Raw genomic sequence first — 18,406 nt, 5'->3', positions numbered from 1 at the left:
TATTTTCAACATAATTTACTACAGGTCTCTGAAGTGTATATAAAACATTTTAGTGCAACATTTTACAAATAGTTTTCCTTTAAAAAAACAAACAAACAAAAACAAATCAACAGCTCTCTACATCATGCATGGGTAGTTTTCTTACCCCACCTGTTTTTTTCAACAATAAACGCAGAGAAACCATTGTTTGAAAAGAATATGAAAACCTGCTACAGAAACACCCTGATGAAAGAGGGTGCCGGTCGTATCCGTGTCCGGAATGGGCCTAGCACAGTGTAGTTTTTCATTAATGCAACATTGTAGCCGTAGGTAAGTACGTCCAGAGAACCAGTTGGCAATTTTTCCTCTCCTGGTCCAATGCTCCGAGCTCCGGCAAGGCCATGTGCAATGAGGTCTCCCAGCCACTGGAGGGCACCATTACCGCTCATCTGACACCACATTTCCATAGAAATGGCCAAACAAGGTCCTGGGGATCTTCACAGAAAGCTGAAAAGCTCACCCTTTGATGGTATCCCCCAGCCCAACAGAAAATACACACGGGGAAAAAAAAAAAAAAAAAACTACTAAAATACTGGCTTCGGTTTCTTTTCTTCCTTTCAAATTTCCTGTAACCACTCCACATCTTTAATTGCGTGCATCACCTACTTTTCTATACCTGTGGGCAAGCTGGGCTCTTAGTAGTTACACAGCCAGTCCCAGCCCTCTGGCATCTTTCCCTTCACACCCTTCACACAGAGGAAAGCCGGGCATCTTCCCTCAAGCACTCAGGCTACAAGGCAGGGGCTGATTTCCCACAGAAAGCCCACGCGCCTGTAATGAAGAAATGGGGCAAAGGACTGCCTCCTTCCCTCACCCCTGAGCCTGACTGTACCCCCAAAGCGTTGCTGCAGCATACATAATACATGGAAATGAGCGTGTTAGGGATTAAGGTGTGGTGCCTACACAGGGTCTCAGAGGACAGTACTGGTGTGCGGGGAGGAAGAGGAGACCGGTCTACTACATAAGCCAGTCCATCACCTTGCTTCCCCTGGGCTGCGGCATAGCAAGGCGTCTGCTGAAAACCCAGGCCACCACCTGCACACCCAAAGACCCCGATGCGGATGGGCACCCACACGGCCTCCCGTGGAGTCTGTTCCGTCTCAGGACAGACAACAATCCCTCTGCTCAGACTTCACTCCGGAATCCCCAGTGGCTTTTTCTAAGCAGGGTGTACCCTTGGGGTTCAAGATGCAAGTTCCCGGAGGAAAGGGGATGACGTTCTTGGCCAGCAAAATATAGGAAAGTCAGGGCACGCTTCTCCCCTGGGGTGAGCAAAAGGGCACAGGAGTGGGGTGGGGGGGGGGGGGGCGGGTGCTAAGCACCCTGCTCCATAGTGTGAACGAACAGGGCGACTGGGGCCTTGTTGGGCTCTAATGGGCATTCGAATAAAAAGCCACCGTAACCGTGAACAACCAAATCACCTAAGACCACAAACAAGATCTAAGAAGGGGAAGGGCAAAACCCTGCACCGGCATGAGGTGACTCTAAGCCGAGACTAGGTGGTCTGCAAGAGTTACATAACGGGCTGTGTCTGGACCTCTCCTAGGCAGATACTCTTACGGCAGTGAGACACATGGAGAGAGAAATGGTGAATGAGAAAGACACCGTTACCTTGGAGGGAAATCTAGCTGGAAGGAAGAAGAAAAACCTAGTCTTCGTATCTCCAGGGTGGTGGTGATCTCTCCCCTGGTCTCCAAGTTCCAGGCTCTGGAAACCACCGCCCTCCCACCACCGACTCCTGGAGGAACTCAGCGGTCTGCCGGGCCCCGTGCCCTCCGGTGTAGGGTGCATACGGTGGCTGCTTGGGCCCTGTGTGTTCAGCTCAGCACGGCCCCCTTTTCAGGCTCACTGGCCACTGTCCTTTAAGAATGTGGCAAAGCACCTTAAAATAGAAGCCCACCCGCGCACAGTTACCAGTTCGAGGCCGCTCCTGCGAAACAGATCAAGCCGACAACTAGCCTTGTTTCCTTCCTTCACTAATCACTGGCTTTGATCAATCTGAAAGTCAGTGGCTGCTAAATGCAGCCTTCTGTCCAGGTTAGCCAGCAAAGCGTGTGCTGTTTGGGGCTTTTGACTTGTTCTCCAACAAAGTTGTGTTTGTTTTTTTGTTTTTTAATATATAATTTTTTGGCAAGGTTGGAACGAAGCCTACTTTTGCTTCCCTGACAGTCCGGTCGGGCATCGTCTACTCTAATGGGGTTATGCAGGATTCCTCCCGTACGTACACAGTTCTTTGAAGCAAAATTCAATGCTTTCATCTTGACTACAAAGTGGTTCCAACAACTCCAGCTGAGGGAAAAGATAAGATACAAATTGGGCCCGCATGACACATAATTTTCAAGTCTCGTTAAGAAAGTAAAAAACGTTTGGGCATGTTTCTGATCCGTGAGTAGTATTTTCAAGTATGCAGAAACAAAGAGTCCTGGAAGAGATTCCTTTGCACCAAAAAGTCCGTCCTCCCTTTGGCCATCGGCGGTATGTTACGAGAAATTCGTCCGCAACGTTACGGAACCCAAGAAGGGTAAACCGGAGGGATTTAAAAAGAGTCCCTTACAAAGAATAAGAACCCCTGTAACATCTATCTGAGAATACGATATAAATCAGTGAGTAGATGTGGCATCTGGAGCTACTCACTACATTACCAAAAACAAAAACAAGAAGCCTAATTCTGCAGGATAAGGACATCTGCTCCAAAACAGCTAACCGACCACGACTGCCACCTAGAGGCGGTCTGTCTCTGTGCGGGATCCGGGACTTGGAATGTTGCTCAAGTCTGACTGTTGGCTGCCAGGAGAGCACTCCAAGAGTTGCAGCGCCGTCTGCCCGCCGTCCGATCACAGAGCAAGAGGCAGGAAGGGAGACTGTCAGCTCCTCCGCGGCTGAGGGCCGCTGCGGTCCCCTTAGTCTATGGCTCCTGGGTGGATACTGAGCACAGGGGGCTCCAGGCATGTGGGGGAGTAGTTGAGGTGTGGTTCTTTGATCCACAACAGGGGCACCCCATTCTTCCCGTCGGAGCTCTTGCTGGAGTTACGGCTCTTGAAGCGCACCAGCAGGATGGTGATGATGAGGATGCCGAAGATGGGGAAGGGGTAGAAGAAGACAAAGTAGAAGAGTGCGTCGTTGGAGCAGATGATGGACTGCAGGGTGGAACCTGAAACAGAGGCAGGACAGTGAGGGCGGGGAGCCTGGACCGCCCACCTCTGCGCCTCAAGACCTGGCCCAGCCCACCCGCGCCCCCCGCGCCCACCCTGTCCTTCCCTTGCCGCTGCCAGGGGTGGGGGGACCACCCTCCTGGCCGTGTTCTCACGGCAGCGCCTCCTTCCACTCACAGCTGGAAGTTCATTCAAAGCGGTGCCCCCATTTCCCACTGGGAGCCAGGACTGCGGCTTGGAAAGTCATATAAGAAAATGTAGTTTATTGACCGTGAACCCAGCTGCCCCTACAAGAAGATGCTGACTGCACCGAGTCCGCACCTCCTGCCCGGTGGTGTTTCCCATGTCTCTTGGCGCCGAGCTCTGCTCCAAGTGGGCTTCTCTGGGAAGTGACACATTCTCTCCCCGCCAGCTTCTCAGAGCAGTTTTACCAGAGACGATGGTTACTTGAGTAACCTTAGCAGTGGTTAACATTATCAACTAAAATGCCATTACGGACCATTTACAAGTGTCCAAAAGTGTGTCTGTGGCTACAGAATTCATTCTGGATATGGAAGAGGATGAAACCGGCCCCCCCACTTCCCAGACCCACAAGGCCTCAGCAGGGGCCCAGCCCCTGGTAACCTGCCCTTTTCCCTGGAAAATAAGGCTGCTGGCTGATCACCACGTTCTATGAAACGTAATAAATATGGGCATCCGCGGTGGGCAGACGGGTCTAAACACCTTCCCTTGTCCTTTTGGGTCATGCACTAGTTTGTCAGGGGTCTGAGTCTCTTTTAGGCTTTTCTCTGCGTTCTTTTCTACTGCACAGCTGTTGTCATCAGTATTATGAAGAAAACTCAGCACATGCTTATTAGATTTCCACAGTACATGAAATCGCTGATAGTTCCCCGCTCCACCCACTTTTCACTTACAAAACCTCAATTTCATATGGTTCCATCTAATCAACAGGAGGTAGTCAAAGAAAAGAAAAAGCTGACAAAGCTCAAACATTCAAGTCAGAATTACCTAGTAAAATGCATTGGCTGAAACGGAAACGAAGTTACAGTTTCTAGCAGATTCTGTCTTTCTGCGTTCCAGGCTAATTCTACTGTAACAAACACCGCCTTCAGTCTGCCATGTCCCACGCTCTGACAAAAGGCAACTGTAAGAGTGCCCTGTTAGAACAAATTATTCAGCACAGCCATTATTTCCTCTGGTCTCTGTCCATGGAGTTCCTTGACCGGGTGAGAAGTCCGAGTCCTGGACCAAGGGAGCAGGGCCGCCGCTAAGCCCTTCCCAGATGCCCTGTGGCATCACCCACTGCCCTTCTACTAGCTGGTTCTCCCAACCATGCGACATCCCCCTAAACCTCGAAATCACCCTCCAAAATACACATGAACCAAGAACACAGACTGTACTCAGGCTTCATTGTTTTGGTTTTTTTTTTCTCCCTTCTTAGGAGTCTGAAACACGGTAACTGGCTAAAGAGGGACCAGGCTGGCTATAGAGCCACCAGTAACACCTACCAATATACTTGGACGATGAGCTCTCACTAAAATAGAATCTGGTGGGACATCAGGCTTGTGACCACTTTAATTCCTACCCACGTGGGGCAGTCAAGAGTCAATTCCACGAACTGGTGTTTCAAAGCCCAAATGCCTGGGACAGGTGGGAATACCACTTACTGAGCCATAATCGAGCTCTGATTTCATTCTTCCAGACCGCTGGAATCAACAGTTGGAACCAGCAGGGACCTCCTTCCCCTGTAACCTGGGAAAACTCACTTGTGTCCAGAACACGGATGCCGATGGGGGCCGACTCCTCCTCCGTCAGCCGGTACCATTCCTTCTGGGGGCCGGGCAACCACTCCTCCACGCGGCATGAGTAGTTCCCCGTGTCCCGGGGGCTGGCCTGCAGCACGGTGAGCCGGTAGAGCAAGGGGGAGAGCCTCTGGAAGCGAAGCCGGCCCTCCCACGGGCTGCCTTCTGGGCCAAAGACAGCATCCGGGCCCACGCTCAGCAGGGCCGTCCGCTCTGTGAGGTCCTCTTCTTCCTCCTCGTCCCCCTCCTCCTCCTCCTGTTCTCCCAGGCCAGGGCCTCCCCTTTCCCCTCCAGCTTTAGTCCTCAGAGAGTACCAGGCCACGGCAAAGCGGGAGTCCTGACTTGATCGAGAAACGATGCTACAGTCCAGCTGGAAAGCTGCCTTCTCGGACACCGTGGCATTGGGGACCACCGTGTCCACCTGCAGGGCGGCGTCTGGGGGCGGTGAGGGGCAAAAAAGGAGGAAGAGGCTGTTTTAGTTTCTCTGCTCAAAACAACCCCTGTGTCCATCACCAAATACACTCTAGTAACACAGTAACATACAATACACACCTACTACTGGAAGGAGTAAGGCAGTAGTACGTGGCAGAGATGAGGAAGGGCCCAAGAAAGATGGCTAGACTACAGGAGAGCTGTGCACCCTGTGTGCCACTGTATGCAGTAGAAAATGTGTTTTGTTCGGACACGTGGATTTGGTTACACTTGCACAAAATATCTGTGGAAGAACTCACAAGAGGTGGGTAACACGGCTGCTCATGGGAATCCGGGGAGGAAGGGACACTTACTTTCACTGTAACCTCTTGCAGTGGCTGAAGGGTCCCCCCACCCCCAAGATTCATGCCTATCTGGAACTTCAGACTGTGACCTTATTTGGAAATAAAGTCTTTGCAGGTGTGATGAACTCCTACTGGATTTAGGGTGGGCACTACATGCAACGACCGGTGTCCTGATGAGAAGAGAAGGGGCCACACAGAGAGAAGGCCGTGTGAACTGGGGCAATGCAGCCACAAGCCAGGGAATACTTGGGACCACAGAGAAGCTGGAAGAGGCAAGGAAGGATTCTTCCCTAGAAACTTCAGCGGGGGAAGCCTGGCCCTGCTGATAATTTGCTTCTAGACCACTAGCCTCCAGAACCATCAGACAATAAATTTTTGTTGTTTTAAGCTACGAAGCTTGTGCTAATTTGTTATGGCAACCCTGGACAAGGAATTCACCCTTCAGCAGTTCTGGAGTCTAAACTGTGTGCATGTAGATGGTTACCTATGCCCCAGGGAACCGAGGAGGTAAGTATTCGCTAAGGACTGAAGCCCAGCCATAGACAACAGACCCGAAAGTGCCCCTCACCTTGAGCACAGACCCCAGAAGGATGTCCCGGACAGCATCTTCCCGACAGAGATCGGAGACACAAAACAGCCGTGGAGAGGTTACCCAAGCAGGTGAGTCAGACCTCACAGACACCACCGGGCAGCTATAATCTCTATCTTCATTTTGCTGCCTCCCCCCTGCCTTTGTTTGGCTCACTGGGGTAGGTACTCAACAAATAATCCGTTCCCTCCCTCCTAAATGGCCTGTTTGGCCCTGTTGATGAAATGCTCGCAAAAGATGCCAACATAACAGCCACAAAAGCAGAGATACCAAATCGGATTCTGCTTGGATAAAGACCAAATAGGACCACTTCCCAGGTACTGTCCTGGGCTTTCAATGAATTGGCTTCATGTCGCTCACAGGTGAACACAAAGCTGGGCGCCCCCACCTTTGTGGGGCTCCGCCAAGCCCCCGCACACCCCCATCCAGAATCTTGGTGTGCGTCACGGGCACCTGAAAGCTCAGGACCTGGGTACAGGTGGTGGGAAGTGTGCCTCGGCCCAGCACCGGTGGGGGAGAACACGCTGGAAGGCAACGTGGCAGGGTGGAGAATACCCTATCATAGAGACTCCTGCTCCCTTGCACATCGGTTCATCCTTGCAGAGATCACGGCTGACTGTGTCCCGAGCCATCAGAGAGGAATCCTACAGATTAAGGCACATCCTAGGGCACCTTCGCCCTGCAGAGCCTACCAAGCTGGTGTCCCAAAGCTCCCAGCAGCTGGCCAATGTGATGCCACACAATGGCAAGATGGCAGAGACCCCGGAAGGGCCTCTTCCCCACCTACTCTCCCTTTGCTTTCTTCTCGTCTGAATGCTTACAGTGTAAGCATTCACTTTTTTTTTTAAGTTTATATATTTATTTTGAAAGAGAGAGAGCAAGCCTGAGTGGGGGAGGAGTAGAGAGAGACAGAGGGAGGGAGAGAATCCCAAGCAGGCTCCACAACCAACAGGGGTTTGAACTCAAGAACGATGAGACCATGACCTGAGCAGAAACCAAGAGTCAGGCGCCTAACTGACTGAGCCACGCAGGTGCCCCGGTGCTTAACTTTTCATGTAAATTTCCTGGCTCCTTCGCGTGCTTAGTGATGACTCAATACAAGTGTTTTGAATGAAACAGGCCCACTTTCCCGTGTCCTCCCCCCACTCCCTGTAGCATGTCTCTCACTAATGTGGTGGCCCGTGTCCGTCCCCTTCTGCCAGAGGCCAAACCATCTCCCTGTGCAGACTTTAGCACTCTTTCCTGCTTCAGGTATAAGCCATAAGAAAGAAGCGTGCTTCTCCCCCTCCCCTGTAGGTTAAGCTGCAATGCAGTGGGCAGTCCAGAAATGTCTGTCTGCCCCTGGGCCACCTGGAGCCCTGGTTTGGCAAGGTGCAAGCGGGTGAGCCTCCGGGGAGAAGAGCACACTCAGATGCCACGTCTCTGCCAATTTACCTTTGGAAGAAGACACGCGGCAGTTTCTAAGCAAGGCGAAAAGAGAAAACACATAAGCTCATGGCAAATAGGAGTAACCCCAGGCAGAGGTGATTTCCTGTCCAGCTTCGGCAAGACACACAGCAGAGAGATAATGCCCTTTCCTGTAACAAAGGGCACGTTCACTCTCGAAGTGTGTGTTCCGTGACGCATGGGGTGAGCACAGCTGCGAGGCCCCCGTGTCCCACCAAGGCAGACAGCCGCTCCACGCAGGTGTGGAAACATGACGAATGCTCCCACCAGACCACCAACAGAGGCCCTGGGATGCTCAGAAAATGGGCAAGACGGAGCGTTCGCACTGGCCCAGCCACAAAGTTCATTCCTGCCCCACGTCCGCTGCGGGGGGGAGGCACTGACTTTTCGCTCTGACGTGAATGAGGAGGTGATATTGCAGAGGACACAGGAATCCTGCTCACCTCTGCTTTAATTATGGGTTTAAATGTGTAACGATCATTATACTGAGTAATTATGTGCATTTAGCCACTTTAGGAACAACAGTAAGGACAAGAAAAGCCACACAGTGCAGTCAGAACAGTCATCGGCACCAATAAAATTATTAGGAAGTGAAAGACTAAATTTCATCATTTTCTATTTAAAGCACATGAATCCATTGTTTTCCAATGAAAACCTACAAGCCCAATTTTTTGAACCGCACTACTGTTTCAAAAGTTTTTGCATATCTACCACCTCCTGAATCTGAATGTATTCTTTAAAGAGAAAATATTCTGTGTTCTGCAACAAGTGAAAAATGTTACTCTAGCGAAGAAACAGGATCACCTTAGGCCAAAGCCAGATGTGCAATTTCCCATTCGCTTAGGGGGGAAAAAATCTGAGACAATTGTAAACGCAAAATGTAAATGCTCCTATGTTTAACCGCAAACAACGTATGTTGCGCAGCACACAAAGTAGGACACTTATGAGGGGAAACGCCCAGAGCAGTGAGGGCCTGGGGATGTGAAGCCTCACCTGGCCGCATGACAGTAACAGCCATCTGCCCGGCAGTGTCCTCTGCCCGCTTATACCACACGCCGCTGGGGCTGGGGAGCCACTCCTCCACGCGGCAGCTGTAGGTCCCGCTGTCCTGCACCGCCACGTTCTGGATGAACAGCCGATACACGCCGGACGAAGGACTCTCCAGATGCAGCCGCCCCTTCAGGTTGTTTTTGGCCGCCTGCTCTCCATAGTGGAAGGTGGCCTCGCGGCTCAGGCGGGCCACAGTCTCCCGCTCCGGGTGGTTGGGCTTCCACACAAACCACTCGACCACGAGCTGGGACGCAGCGCTGGTGCGGTTCAGCACCACACACTCCAGCTGCACCTGCTGCGTCTCCAGGACCGACAGATTCCCCTGCGCTTGGCTGAGCTTCAGGCGGCTGTCTGGAAAGGGGAGGAAAGGCACATTAGCAGCGAGGCACAACAGGTGCTCTCATGCACGTTTTGCAAACGCAGGCCGACGGCTGCCCTCCCCGTGCTAAAGGGCAGCGGCACACTCCATCAGCAGAAACACTTCCAGGTGGAGCGCCCTACACATAACGCGCTCCTGGATCGCGTGTCCAAGTGCCCGGACTGTCAGCAGTTCATGGTAACAGCGGTCCCCCAATTTATATCTCGTTGATTCAGATGCACAGAGGAGGACAAGCATGACCTATGGATGCCTCCACACCCAGTGACAGCAGACCATAAGCATACAGCTGACCAGAGGGGTGGCTGCGAAGGGACAGGCAGGAAAGGGCGTGCTGAGACCCCCTTTCAAGCCCAGAGCAAATTTTAAAAACTGACCACAGGATGGCTAGAATATACCGGACTGTCCACCACCAAAGAACTACAGAGGAAGCAGTTTAAATATGTCCCCGAGTTGGCCTTAGGAACCGCAGTCCTTGCTTTCTCGGGTTCCCTCTCGAGGTGGGAACAGAACTGATCTGACATTAGTGAAGAAAAGCCCGATATGGATGGAACCACTGACTTGACAGCTCAGCCCATCAGATCCTCCTCTAGAGAGAAAAGTGTCGTTAATGATGGTACACCCAGATGACAGGCATGTAATTTCATAAAAGGTCCTAATGAGTCTATCTGGACCAGAGAGATCAAACAGCTACAGAACTGCAGGAACACCTGGGGAAGGAGACCTTTGGAGTGACATTTGAAGAGGGAGAGGGCCGCACACCGTCACGTTTTACTTTTTACATTTCAAAACTTCCCGAGTATTTTACAATGGAAGGCAATACCCTTTGGTATTAAAAGGTCAAAAATTAAAAATAACAGAAAAACTGTTTTAAATAACTGGTCTCCCCAGAATATACATATACATGTGTGTGTGTATGTGTGTGTGTGTATGTGTGTGTGTGTAGATGTTAATTCTAGTTATCCTGGGTTGAAAGATTATTTTCTTCTTTGTGTTTTCCCAAAGCTCTAGAAGCATATTCTTTCTCATCAGCAAAAAAAAAAAAAAAAAAAAAAAAAAAAAAAGGAGAGGGGTGGTGTGTAGAGAAAGGAGAAGCAGAGGAAGGAAAAAAAAAAAAAAAGAAACAAAAACTCTCAACTGAAAAGGAGGAACGTGTTGTTTTAATCAGGGTCTTGTGCGTTTTCTGTTTAAGGTGTTAGTATTCCCCAGAGATGGCTCTCCCTACACGGATTTTGACAAACATCCTTCCTGCCCCAGTGAGCTCACTGTGGGTCTGTAGTCTCAGATGGGGGGAGTCCCTCAATAAATTCAGGATCCACCAAGATTCTCTTAGTTTCTGCACAAACAAGTGAAGGGAAAGGATGACACATCTGGTGGGCGGGGGGATCATGTCCTCCCACCAGACAAAGTGACCAGAACTGAAAACAGACAGGAAGAACAGAAACCTAAGAGAACCCGTGTAGGCCAAATGACAAATGCCAGTTTTCAAAAGTCCCAAGGACTGGCCTGAGGTCTCTGGAAATACCAAGAGGGACCAGGCAGACCAGAGCTTCCTCTGCAATACATCAGCAGAAGGGTTCCCAAAAGTGCCACTGAGGGGGGTGACAATCTGCACTGGGGCAGTCTTAGCAATACAACATCTGGAGGGAAAAGGGGGGCCAGGCCACGTCCAGGCCTCTGCATCTGGTCCTATGTGCTGTCTGAACAAGTGTTTATTGAGGCTTCCTGGGAGACAAGCCATGGGAACAGAAAGGTAAAAAATACACACACACACACACACACACACACACACACACGCACGCACACTTCTATATATAACACATATTTCATGATGAGTGAATTTCCATATGTATAAATACGAATAAGCAGTTTATAATTCCTTACATATGAATAAGTAAAGAAACAGAATGCCAGGTGGGGGTGTGTGCTATGCAGGGGACAGAGAAAGGGGTACAAAGTGACTAGGATGCTATTTTAGTTAAAATGAGCTATGGGGCGCCTGGGTGGCGTAGTCGGTTAAGCGTCCGACTTCAGCCAGGTCACGATCTCGCGGTCCGTGAGTTCGAGCCCCGCGTCGGGCTCTGGGCTGATGGCTCGGAGCCTGGAGCCTGTTTCGGATTCTGTGTCTCCCTCTCTCTCTGCCCCTCCCCCGTTCATGCTCTGTCTCTCTCTGTCCCAAAAATAAATAAAAAACGTTGAAAAAAAAAATTTTAAAATGAGCTAGAAACACCTCTCTGAGGAAGAATGAGATAAATGAAGATCTATGGTCAACCTGTTCCAGGCTAAGAGAACAGTAACTACAAAGGCCCTGGGGTGTCCAAGGAAAGCAGCCATCTGTTCCTTATTCAATCAATATTTATTAATGGCACCATGCCAGTGGCTGAAAATACAAAGACACAGCCCTGTCCTCAAAGTGCTTAGAGTAGAAAAGAATTGCAAACAAATAATTGTTACATTAGGTATTTTATAACGAAAAAAGAACCTCTGGCGATATGGGAGAAAGCAGGGAAGGCTTCCTGGAGGTGATGTCGAGTGAAGTCTTGGGGATGGGGTAGAGACAGGGGAGAGGCCGTGGGAGAGGGGCATTCCAGGCAGAGAGGACAGCATATAAACAAATGCATGGACATGGGACTTAGGGTAGCACCCCCGCCCATCAGGAAGGACAGGCAGCGACAACAAATCACAGGCCACGCAGATATGAGGGATGGACAGGGAGCTTAAGGCTACATCAGGTGGGGCTTAGAGCTCTTTAACAAGGGGAAAGGGAGACTGACGGGGCACCCTTCACATGTGAAAAGATATGACCCAAAGTTATCCTGGGCTGCTCCAGGGGCAGACCTAAACCTGGAGGGAAATTACATGGAGGGGGGTTTTCCACCCATGACGCCTGCGGATGTAGAAAGCTCCCCACCCCGGGAAGCATTCCGGCAGAGGTCAGGTGCCGGCCCAGTCTGTCAGGCAGCAGAATGAGGGCCGCACCCACAGTCTGAGAGGGGGCAGAGGGGCGGATCGCTTTGCAGACAGGGAGGGTTCCTGAAATGGGTAGTAAGAAAGAAAGGGGAAGCAGAGGACAGAGACTAGAAAGTGCCCTCTGGGTCAGAATGCTGGCTATGGAGCTGGCGCCAGCCTGAGCTCCGGGGTGTGACCTGCTAACCCAAAAGGAGACCCAGGAGCTGCCAGGGACCCTCCCTTGCCACCTCTTGCTCAGCACAGCCGCCCCTCGGGCCTCTCCCTGGTAAGGGAGACACTGTCCGTAAGAGCAGAGTCAAGGACGCTTTCCTGGGGTTGCCCTCAGCACCAGGACGCTCTCACTGCAGACAAAGCGGGCAGCCCACAGTGTACCAGGGTGACGGCCCCTGCACCTGCACCCACACCCCACGTGGACCCTGCGGCACCCCGTCACCCCCAGGCAGGTCTCTGCACCTGCACCCACACCCCGCGTGGACCCTGCGGCACCCCGTCACCCCCAGGCAGGTCTCTGCACCTGCACCCACACCCCGCATGGACCCTGCGGCACCCCGTCACCCCCAGGCAGGTCTCTGCACCTGCACCCACACCCCGTGTGGACCCCACAGAGCCCCGTCACCCCCAGGCAGGTCTCTGCACCTGCACCCACACCCCGTGTGGAACCCACAGAGCTCCGTCACCCCCAGGAAGCCTCTCTGTACTAACCCCGTGCCGGCTGCGCCCTCGTCTTACCTGGCCGCTTCACAGTGACTTCTGTGCGCCCCGAAACCTCCTCGGCCAGCTTGTACCAGGCATAGTTGGGGCTCAGCAGCCACTCCTCCACGTGGCAGTAGTAGCTGCCACTGTCACTGACCTCGGCCCTCTGCACGGTGAGGCTGAACAAGCCCCCGGAAACGTGCCTCTCGAACTGCAGCCGGGGCCTCAGGCCCTCCTCCTCGGCATAGGTGCCGTACTCAAAGGCGGAGCTGTGGGTGGTTTTCAGGATGAGCTTCCCGTCGGCATCCGAGGGCTTATGAACGTACCAGAGCACCGCAAAGTGGGAGTTCGGGCTGGTCTGAGACTTAACCGAGCAGTTCAGCTGGATGGGCCTGTTTTCCACCAGAGTGAGGGTCCTCTTCGACTTGCTCACCTGCAGCTTCGTCACTGCAAAGGAAAGGGGGCGGTTCAGCACAATCACCGCACACACCTGCCCAGGAACGTCCCCAGCCTCACGTGCGGCCTCCAGCCTGGTTTTGCCCCGCACGGTTCCGGGAGGGCCGGCCCGGACAGGCTTCCTTCGAAGCATGGCTCGGTGTGAGGGAGGCTGCACGGAGCCGGTTTTACCCCAACATCCCTCCACCTGTCTCCTCCCTACTCCCCTCACCTGCACGCAGCCTCCAGGGGACCCAGCTGAAACTTCAATCATTTGCCTGCCTAGGAAGTTCAATGGCTCCCAACTGCTTGAGCTCATAAAGGAAAAAAAAATTCCTTTTCACAGTACAAAGTCCCTCCAGGATTTGGCTCTTACCCAACTGTCCTCACTCATCTCAGTGACTCACCCCTCCAGCACCCCCACCCCTCCCCAGCCCCCTGCACCTCTTCCTTGAGCTCTGGTCTCTGCTCACCTGTCCTCTCTGCCTATATGTCCTTCCACCATCTCCCTCCACACCCCCGATCCTTCTGTGCCCTCGTCCTTCCATGCCCCCTCTTTCCCTCCCATCCTACTGGGCCAGCAGCCCCTCTCTGCCCTGGCACCACATCTTCTACATTATCTTCCAGAAGTTTTTCCTTAGTCTCTCTTCCACCCTAGCCTCTGAGCGCCCTGTGGGTAGAGATCAAGCTTTTCCCTTGCAGTCTGCAAGTATTCTGAGTGTGCCCTTCCTGATGCTAATAAGTGCTAGGAATGCCCTGAAGAACACTGTCCTGCCTAGGGGATGTTCTCGTCACTGCACCCCCAGAGCCTGGCACAGCGCCTGGGCTATGGAAAAGCACTCAATCAGTGTCTGCTGGGATATGTGGGGGAGAGCATGTGAGAGAAATATGGTAGCAGGTAGTTCGGGGATTGCTGGGGTGATCTTCCTGGGGGCAGAGAGAGGGAGGGGGCAGAGAGAGGGAGAAGGCAGAGAAGAAAATGCCGAGCAATGGGACAGAACGGAGCCACCTCCAGTGTCCTTCCCCTCTCCACCCTGCTCCAAAACCGGAAGGGAGGGCAGACTCCGGAGTGCCACCCTACCTGCTAATTAATGGCTATGCTCGCCTTTGAGGTGGCAGGAAGCCAAGGTCAAATGACATATATCTTACGTAGGTAATCTGGGATCATACCCACTCCATCTTTATGACACTTGGCTCTGCTTTCCCGCTACCGACCATCCTCTCCGTACTGAAAAAGTTTTAAAAAAGGAAGATGTAACTCTGAATTCCTCCTGGGGAGCTATCAGTGCAAGCACCTTTTCACATCTCAACTCAAATTTCTGAAAGCCCCAGACAGTCACTTGGATGCCCTGGTCCCGCACAGACAAACGTTGCGGATGGCGGGATCTGATACCCCACACCATTACTACAAAAGCCACTCTAGGGACAAGTAACTCAGTGGTGAGTCGGGTGACACTCTTCACAAAGGACTGCTGGCTGAACTCACGTCCCCACAGACCTTCTCAAGCCATCAAGAACGCACCAACATGAGAGGACTCCCAGGTCCCACGGCCCACCCTTCTGGTTTCGTCTTTTGTTGGAGCCCAGTCTCCCGCGTTCCCCCTTCTTCAAACACACAGAGTCCTCCAGGGCACGCCGGGAATCCTGGGCAGGGTTTACCAGTTAGCTTCCAAGCTCAGCAAACTGGATGCACACGAGCTTGCCAGTCGACTTTTCAGATCGGATTCCGGCAATACTTAGAACACCCAGCTCCCTTTTCATTCCTTTCCAACCCAATTCACCGCATGCAAATGATATCTACATCAGCACAAATGATACCACCTGAATTATCTGGTTCTTGTCCAAGAAAACTGGGCTGTTCAGTGCAGAGTAGAAAGAGCTTTAAAATGTATTATTAATTGGGGCCAGATTATTTTTGCAAGTGTTACTAAGGAAACCTCAATTGCTATAGTAACTGCATATGTTAAACTGGAATCCTATGACTAAGCTTCAGTTCGGTCACATGGTCCCAGAGCAAGGATCAAGGAAGAGAAATGTTTCAAAGGATTGCCATTTTTTTTTCTTTCCTTCCCATGTCAAAATATTGTGAAGTGTTGAAAAGCTGGAAAGAGAGGCATTTTTGAAATGTGGGGCATGCCTGACAGGTGGGCGAGGGGTCAGCTCCTATTCTATGCTCTGAATTCCCTCCCGCATCTCAAGGGCAGGGAGGACCTTCCCTGAAGCCCAGAGACCGCAGCCCCCACGACTAATTAGGAAGATCCGCCGAGTCCTGTCCAGTACTGCCCTGGGCAGTGTGTCTGTCTACACCACCCTCCTCCACAGAGGCAGGGGGGGCCCGGGGGCCCTCAAGGCCCGCAGGAATTTTCATCTGCATGATAACAGCACCTCACAGGAGTGCTGTACAGGTTAAACGCAACGGTCTATAGAAGAGTTCAGCGCAGAGCCTGCTGGATCACGAACACGCAATCCATTTTCACTCTTCCCATTTCTTTTTGGTCTCTGGGTTCAGTCCCACGTTCAAAGCTCAACAGGACAACGGGTCAGACTGGCACATTTGCTACTGAAGTGCTCCCCTGGACCAGCAAGCACCAGGGTCACCTGGGAACTTGTTAGAAATGCAGACTCTGGGACCCCCCCACCCCGCACACCTCCCCACGCCCCCCAGCCCACTGGCTCAGAATCTGCCTTTAACAAGATCCCTGGGTGATTCGCATGCACCTTAAAGCCTGAGAAATCCTGGACGTGGCCCTGTGAGTGAGTGGATTTCGAGAGGCAACAACATAGAGGTGAAAAAGGAAAGATGCTGGGGGCCAAGGCCGGGTTAATCCCCAACAGCGAGTCAGCAGGAGGAAGCGGCAGGAAGAGAGGATTCGGGGCGAGGTCCCCACTTGCCTCCCCACCTGCCGGCACAGGCTCCAGTCACACCCTATCACACATGCCGCCTCTGGGGACACCTCAGGCTCCCAGAGCTGGGAGAGCTGTGCTCTGTTTGAGGGAGGGGCTCTATCTTTCTGCATCTGGAGGCTTTCCTTCCTAGGCCTCTCCTCAAATGGAATCGTGTGCTGTGGGTTTGAGAAGAGGACGCTGCGTTACAGCAAGGACGGGGTGGTAACAGGTGGGAGGCATCAGGAGGAAGGAGGAAGCCAGCTCAGAAGGGGGCCCGCTCCACCAGCCGACCTACCCATTCTGCGGATTCTGCTTTGTACCTGTGCTCGGCACACACAACTTCCATTGGTAAAGGATTCCCTTACATCCAGCTAGAGCTGTTAATTACAAAAAAAATTTTTGTTTTTATTTCGGCGGGAGACAGAGAAAGCAGGCGAGCAGGGGAGAGGGGAAGAGGGAGAGAAAGAATCTTAAGCAGGTGCCACGTTCAGCCAGAGGCCGACACAGGACTCAGTCTCACAATCATGAGATCGTGACCTGAGCCGAAATCAAGAGTCAGATGCTCAACCAAATAAGCCACTCAGGCACCCTGAGGTTAACTTTTTAAAGGCCTTTTCTTTCCTACTAAATTATTTAAAGGGCACTGAATGATCTGTGGCCCAAGCATTTGCTAAACAAACTAATAAAAGGATGACCGAATAAATATGTGATGGATCTTGTCTTGGAGGTACGGAATATAAAGGAAAGGCATTTAATCCTGACTGTGATGGGAGGGACAGCACATTTCAAAAAGCGTGTGACCTCTGAGCTCAGCCCTGAGAAACAAGTGACTAGGTAGGTGCTCCCCAGGCACAGGAGGGGGCGAGAAAGGGCACCCAGGTGAGCGAAGGTGAGAACTTCTCTGTGCACCACTTTCAGGGAAGGGCAAGCAGTCAATACGGCAGGCAGATGAAGCGAGGGGCCTGGAGTGCGTGTCAGACGATGCCACCCCCCCACCCCCCCGCCGGGGCTCCCAGCGGGCATCCGTGGCCTTCCCACAGTAGCATCACCTGGGCACCTGCTGAGACCACTGAATCACAAACGCCGCAGGGGAGGCCCAGCGACCTTCAGTCTCACAAGAGAAGCCACAGGTATGGTGGTGAGGTGGCCACGGGAAACCCAGGGGACAGCAGCTTCTGTGCAGGGGGTGAGCAGAGGCCAGTGGTAGTAGGAAAGGAGACACAAGCCGTGAGGGAGGAGGGAGGGGGAGAGAGAGAGAGAGAGAGAGAGAGAGAAGAGGCTGTGCTTTATTAAGGACATGTGACAATGATCATTAATGTTAGGCATTAGGGGGGTCACAGCAGCTGGACAGCAGACGTTTGTCAACTTGCGAGAACCAAGTCAGCCAAGAAGAGAAAACTATGGGGGTGCGTGTGCCACCCTTTCTCAGAGAAGGAGACGGCAAAGGCACCTGCCAGTCAAGCAGTTACATCCTAAGCCCCTGCTCCTCTTCTCCCCGTGGCCAGGCCCCATTTGAGCCCCTAGAATCTGTGTCCAACCTCACACTTGGCTTGCATTCCAGCCTTCCTGTCTGCAGCCTCAGCCCCCGCCAGGGAGAGCTTCCTAAGCTGCAAACGGGAGCGTGTTGCTCCCAGTCAAGCAACAGCCCCACGACAGCAGTTTTCAACAGGGCAGCAAGGCCCCCAGGGACGCCGTGGAAACCTGTGGGCAGGTCTTTCCTGGTCACATTGATTGGGTAAGGGCTCTAGTCACATTTAATGGACGAGCGCCTGCGACAGATGTAAAGCCCCGTCTGGGATGGTTCTATGCAACAAAACTCTACCTCGTGTCCCGTGTGACTTTCAAAGGACGTTCATACGGGTGAAAACTCTGTCCCTGAGCCTAGAACCTACACACGTTTCATTTTATTATCTCCACAATACTTTTTTTTTTTCTTGGCATGGTTTCACTATACGCCAGGTAAGTGAAGGAAGGGTTTTCCTTTGCTCTGTTCAGTGCTGCTGTAAGAGTTGCTCAGGATTTCAGACGCCCTGTCCAGGACAGCAACGCCCCTCGCACGGGCCGGTGTGCACAGGGACAGAGCCGCAGTGCCTCTGCCCGGGGTAGCTGACCCTGAGCACGTTACATGTTACAGCATGTTACAGCGCACCATTTTATTATGAACCACCCTCTAAAAAATTCGTCCTTTTTTC

At 52.3% G+C, this 18,406-nt stretch overlaps 1 protein-coding gene across 5 annotated transcripts in view; it reads right to left on the bottom strand.

The window, feature by feature from the left end:
- The window catches only part of IGSF3 (immunoglobulin superfamily member 3), a 93,385-nt gene continuing 74,979 nt past the window's right edge, over positions 1-18,406 (bottom strand). For all 5 annotated transcript variants that reach the window (XM_060625029.2, XM_060625033.2, XM_060625030.2 and 2 more), the window contains 4 exons: positions 12,930-13,340; positions 8,798-9,205; positions 4,958-5,428; positions 1-3,190 (listed from right to left, as the gene is read on the bottom strand). In XM_060625029.2, coding sequence (XP_060481012.1) covers positions 2,940-3,190; positions 4,958-5,428; positions 8,798-9,205; positions 12,930-13,340 — 1,541 coding nt within the window. In that variant the 3' untranslated portion in view covers positions 1-2,939. The remainder of the gene's footprint in view (positions 3,191-4,957; positions 5,429-8,797; positions 9,206-12,929; positions 13,341-18,406) is intronic.

This window comes from Panthera onca, chromosome C1 (assembly GCF_046562875.1).
Source record: "Panthera onca isolate mPanOnc1 chromosome C1, mPanOnc1 haplotype 2, whole genome shotgun sequence".
Lineage (NCBI taxonomy): Eukaryota > Metazoa > Chordata > Mammalia > Carnivora > Felidae > Panthera > Panthera onca.
The sequence above is the reverse complement of the archived record's forward strand: the minus strand, read 5'-3'. Positions and strand labels throughout refer to the sequence as shown.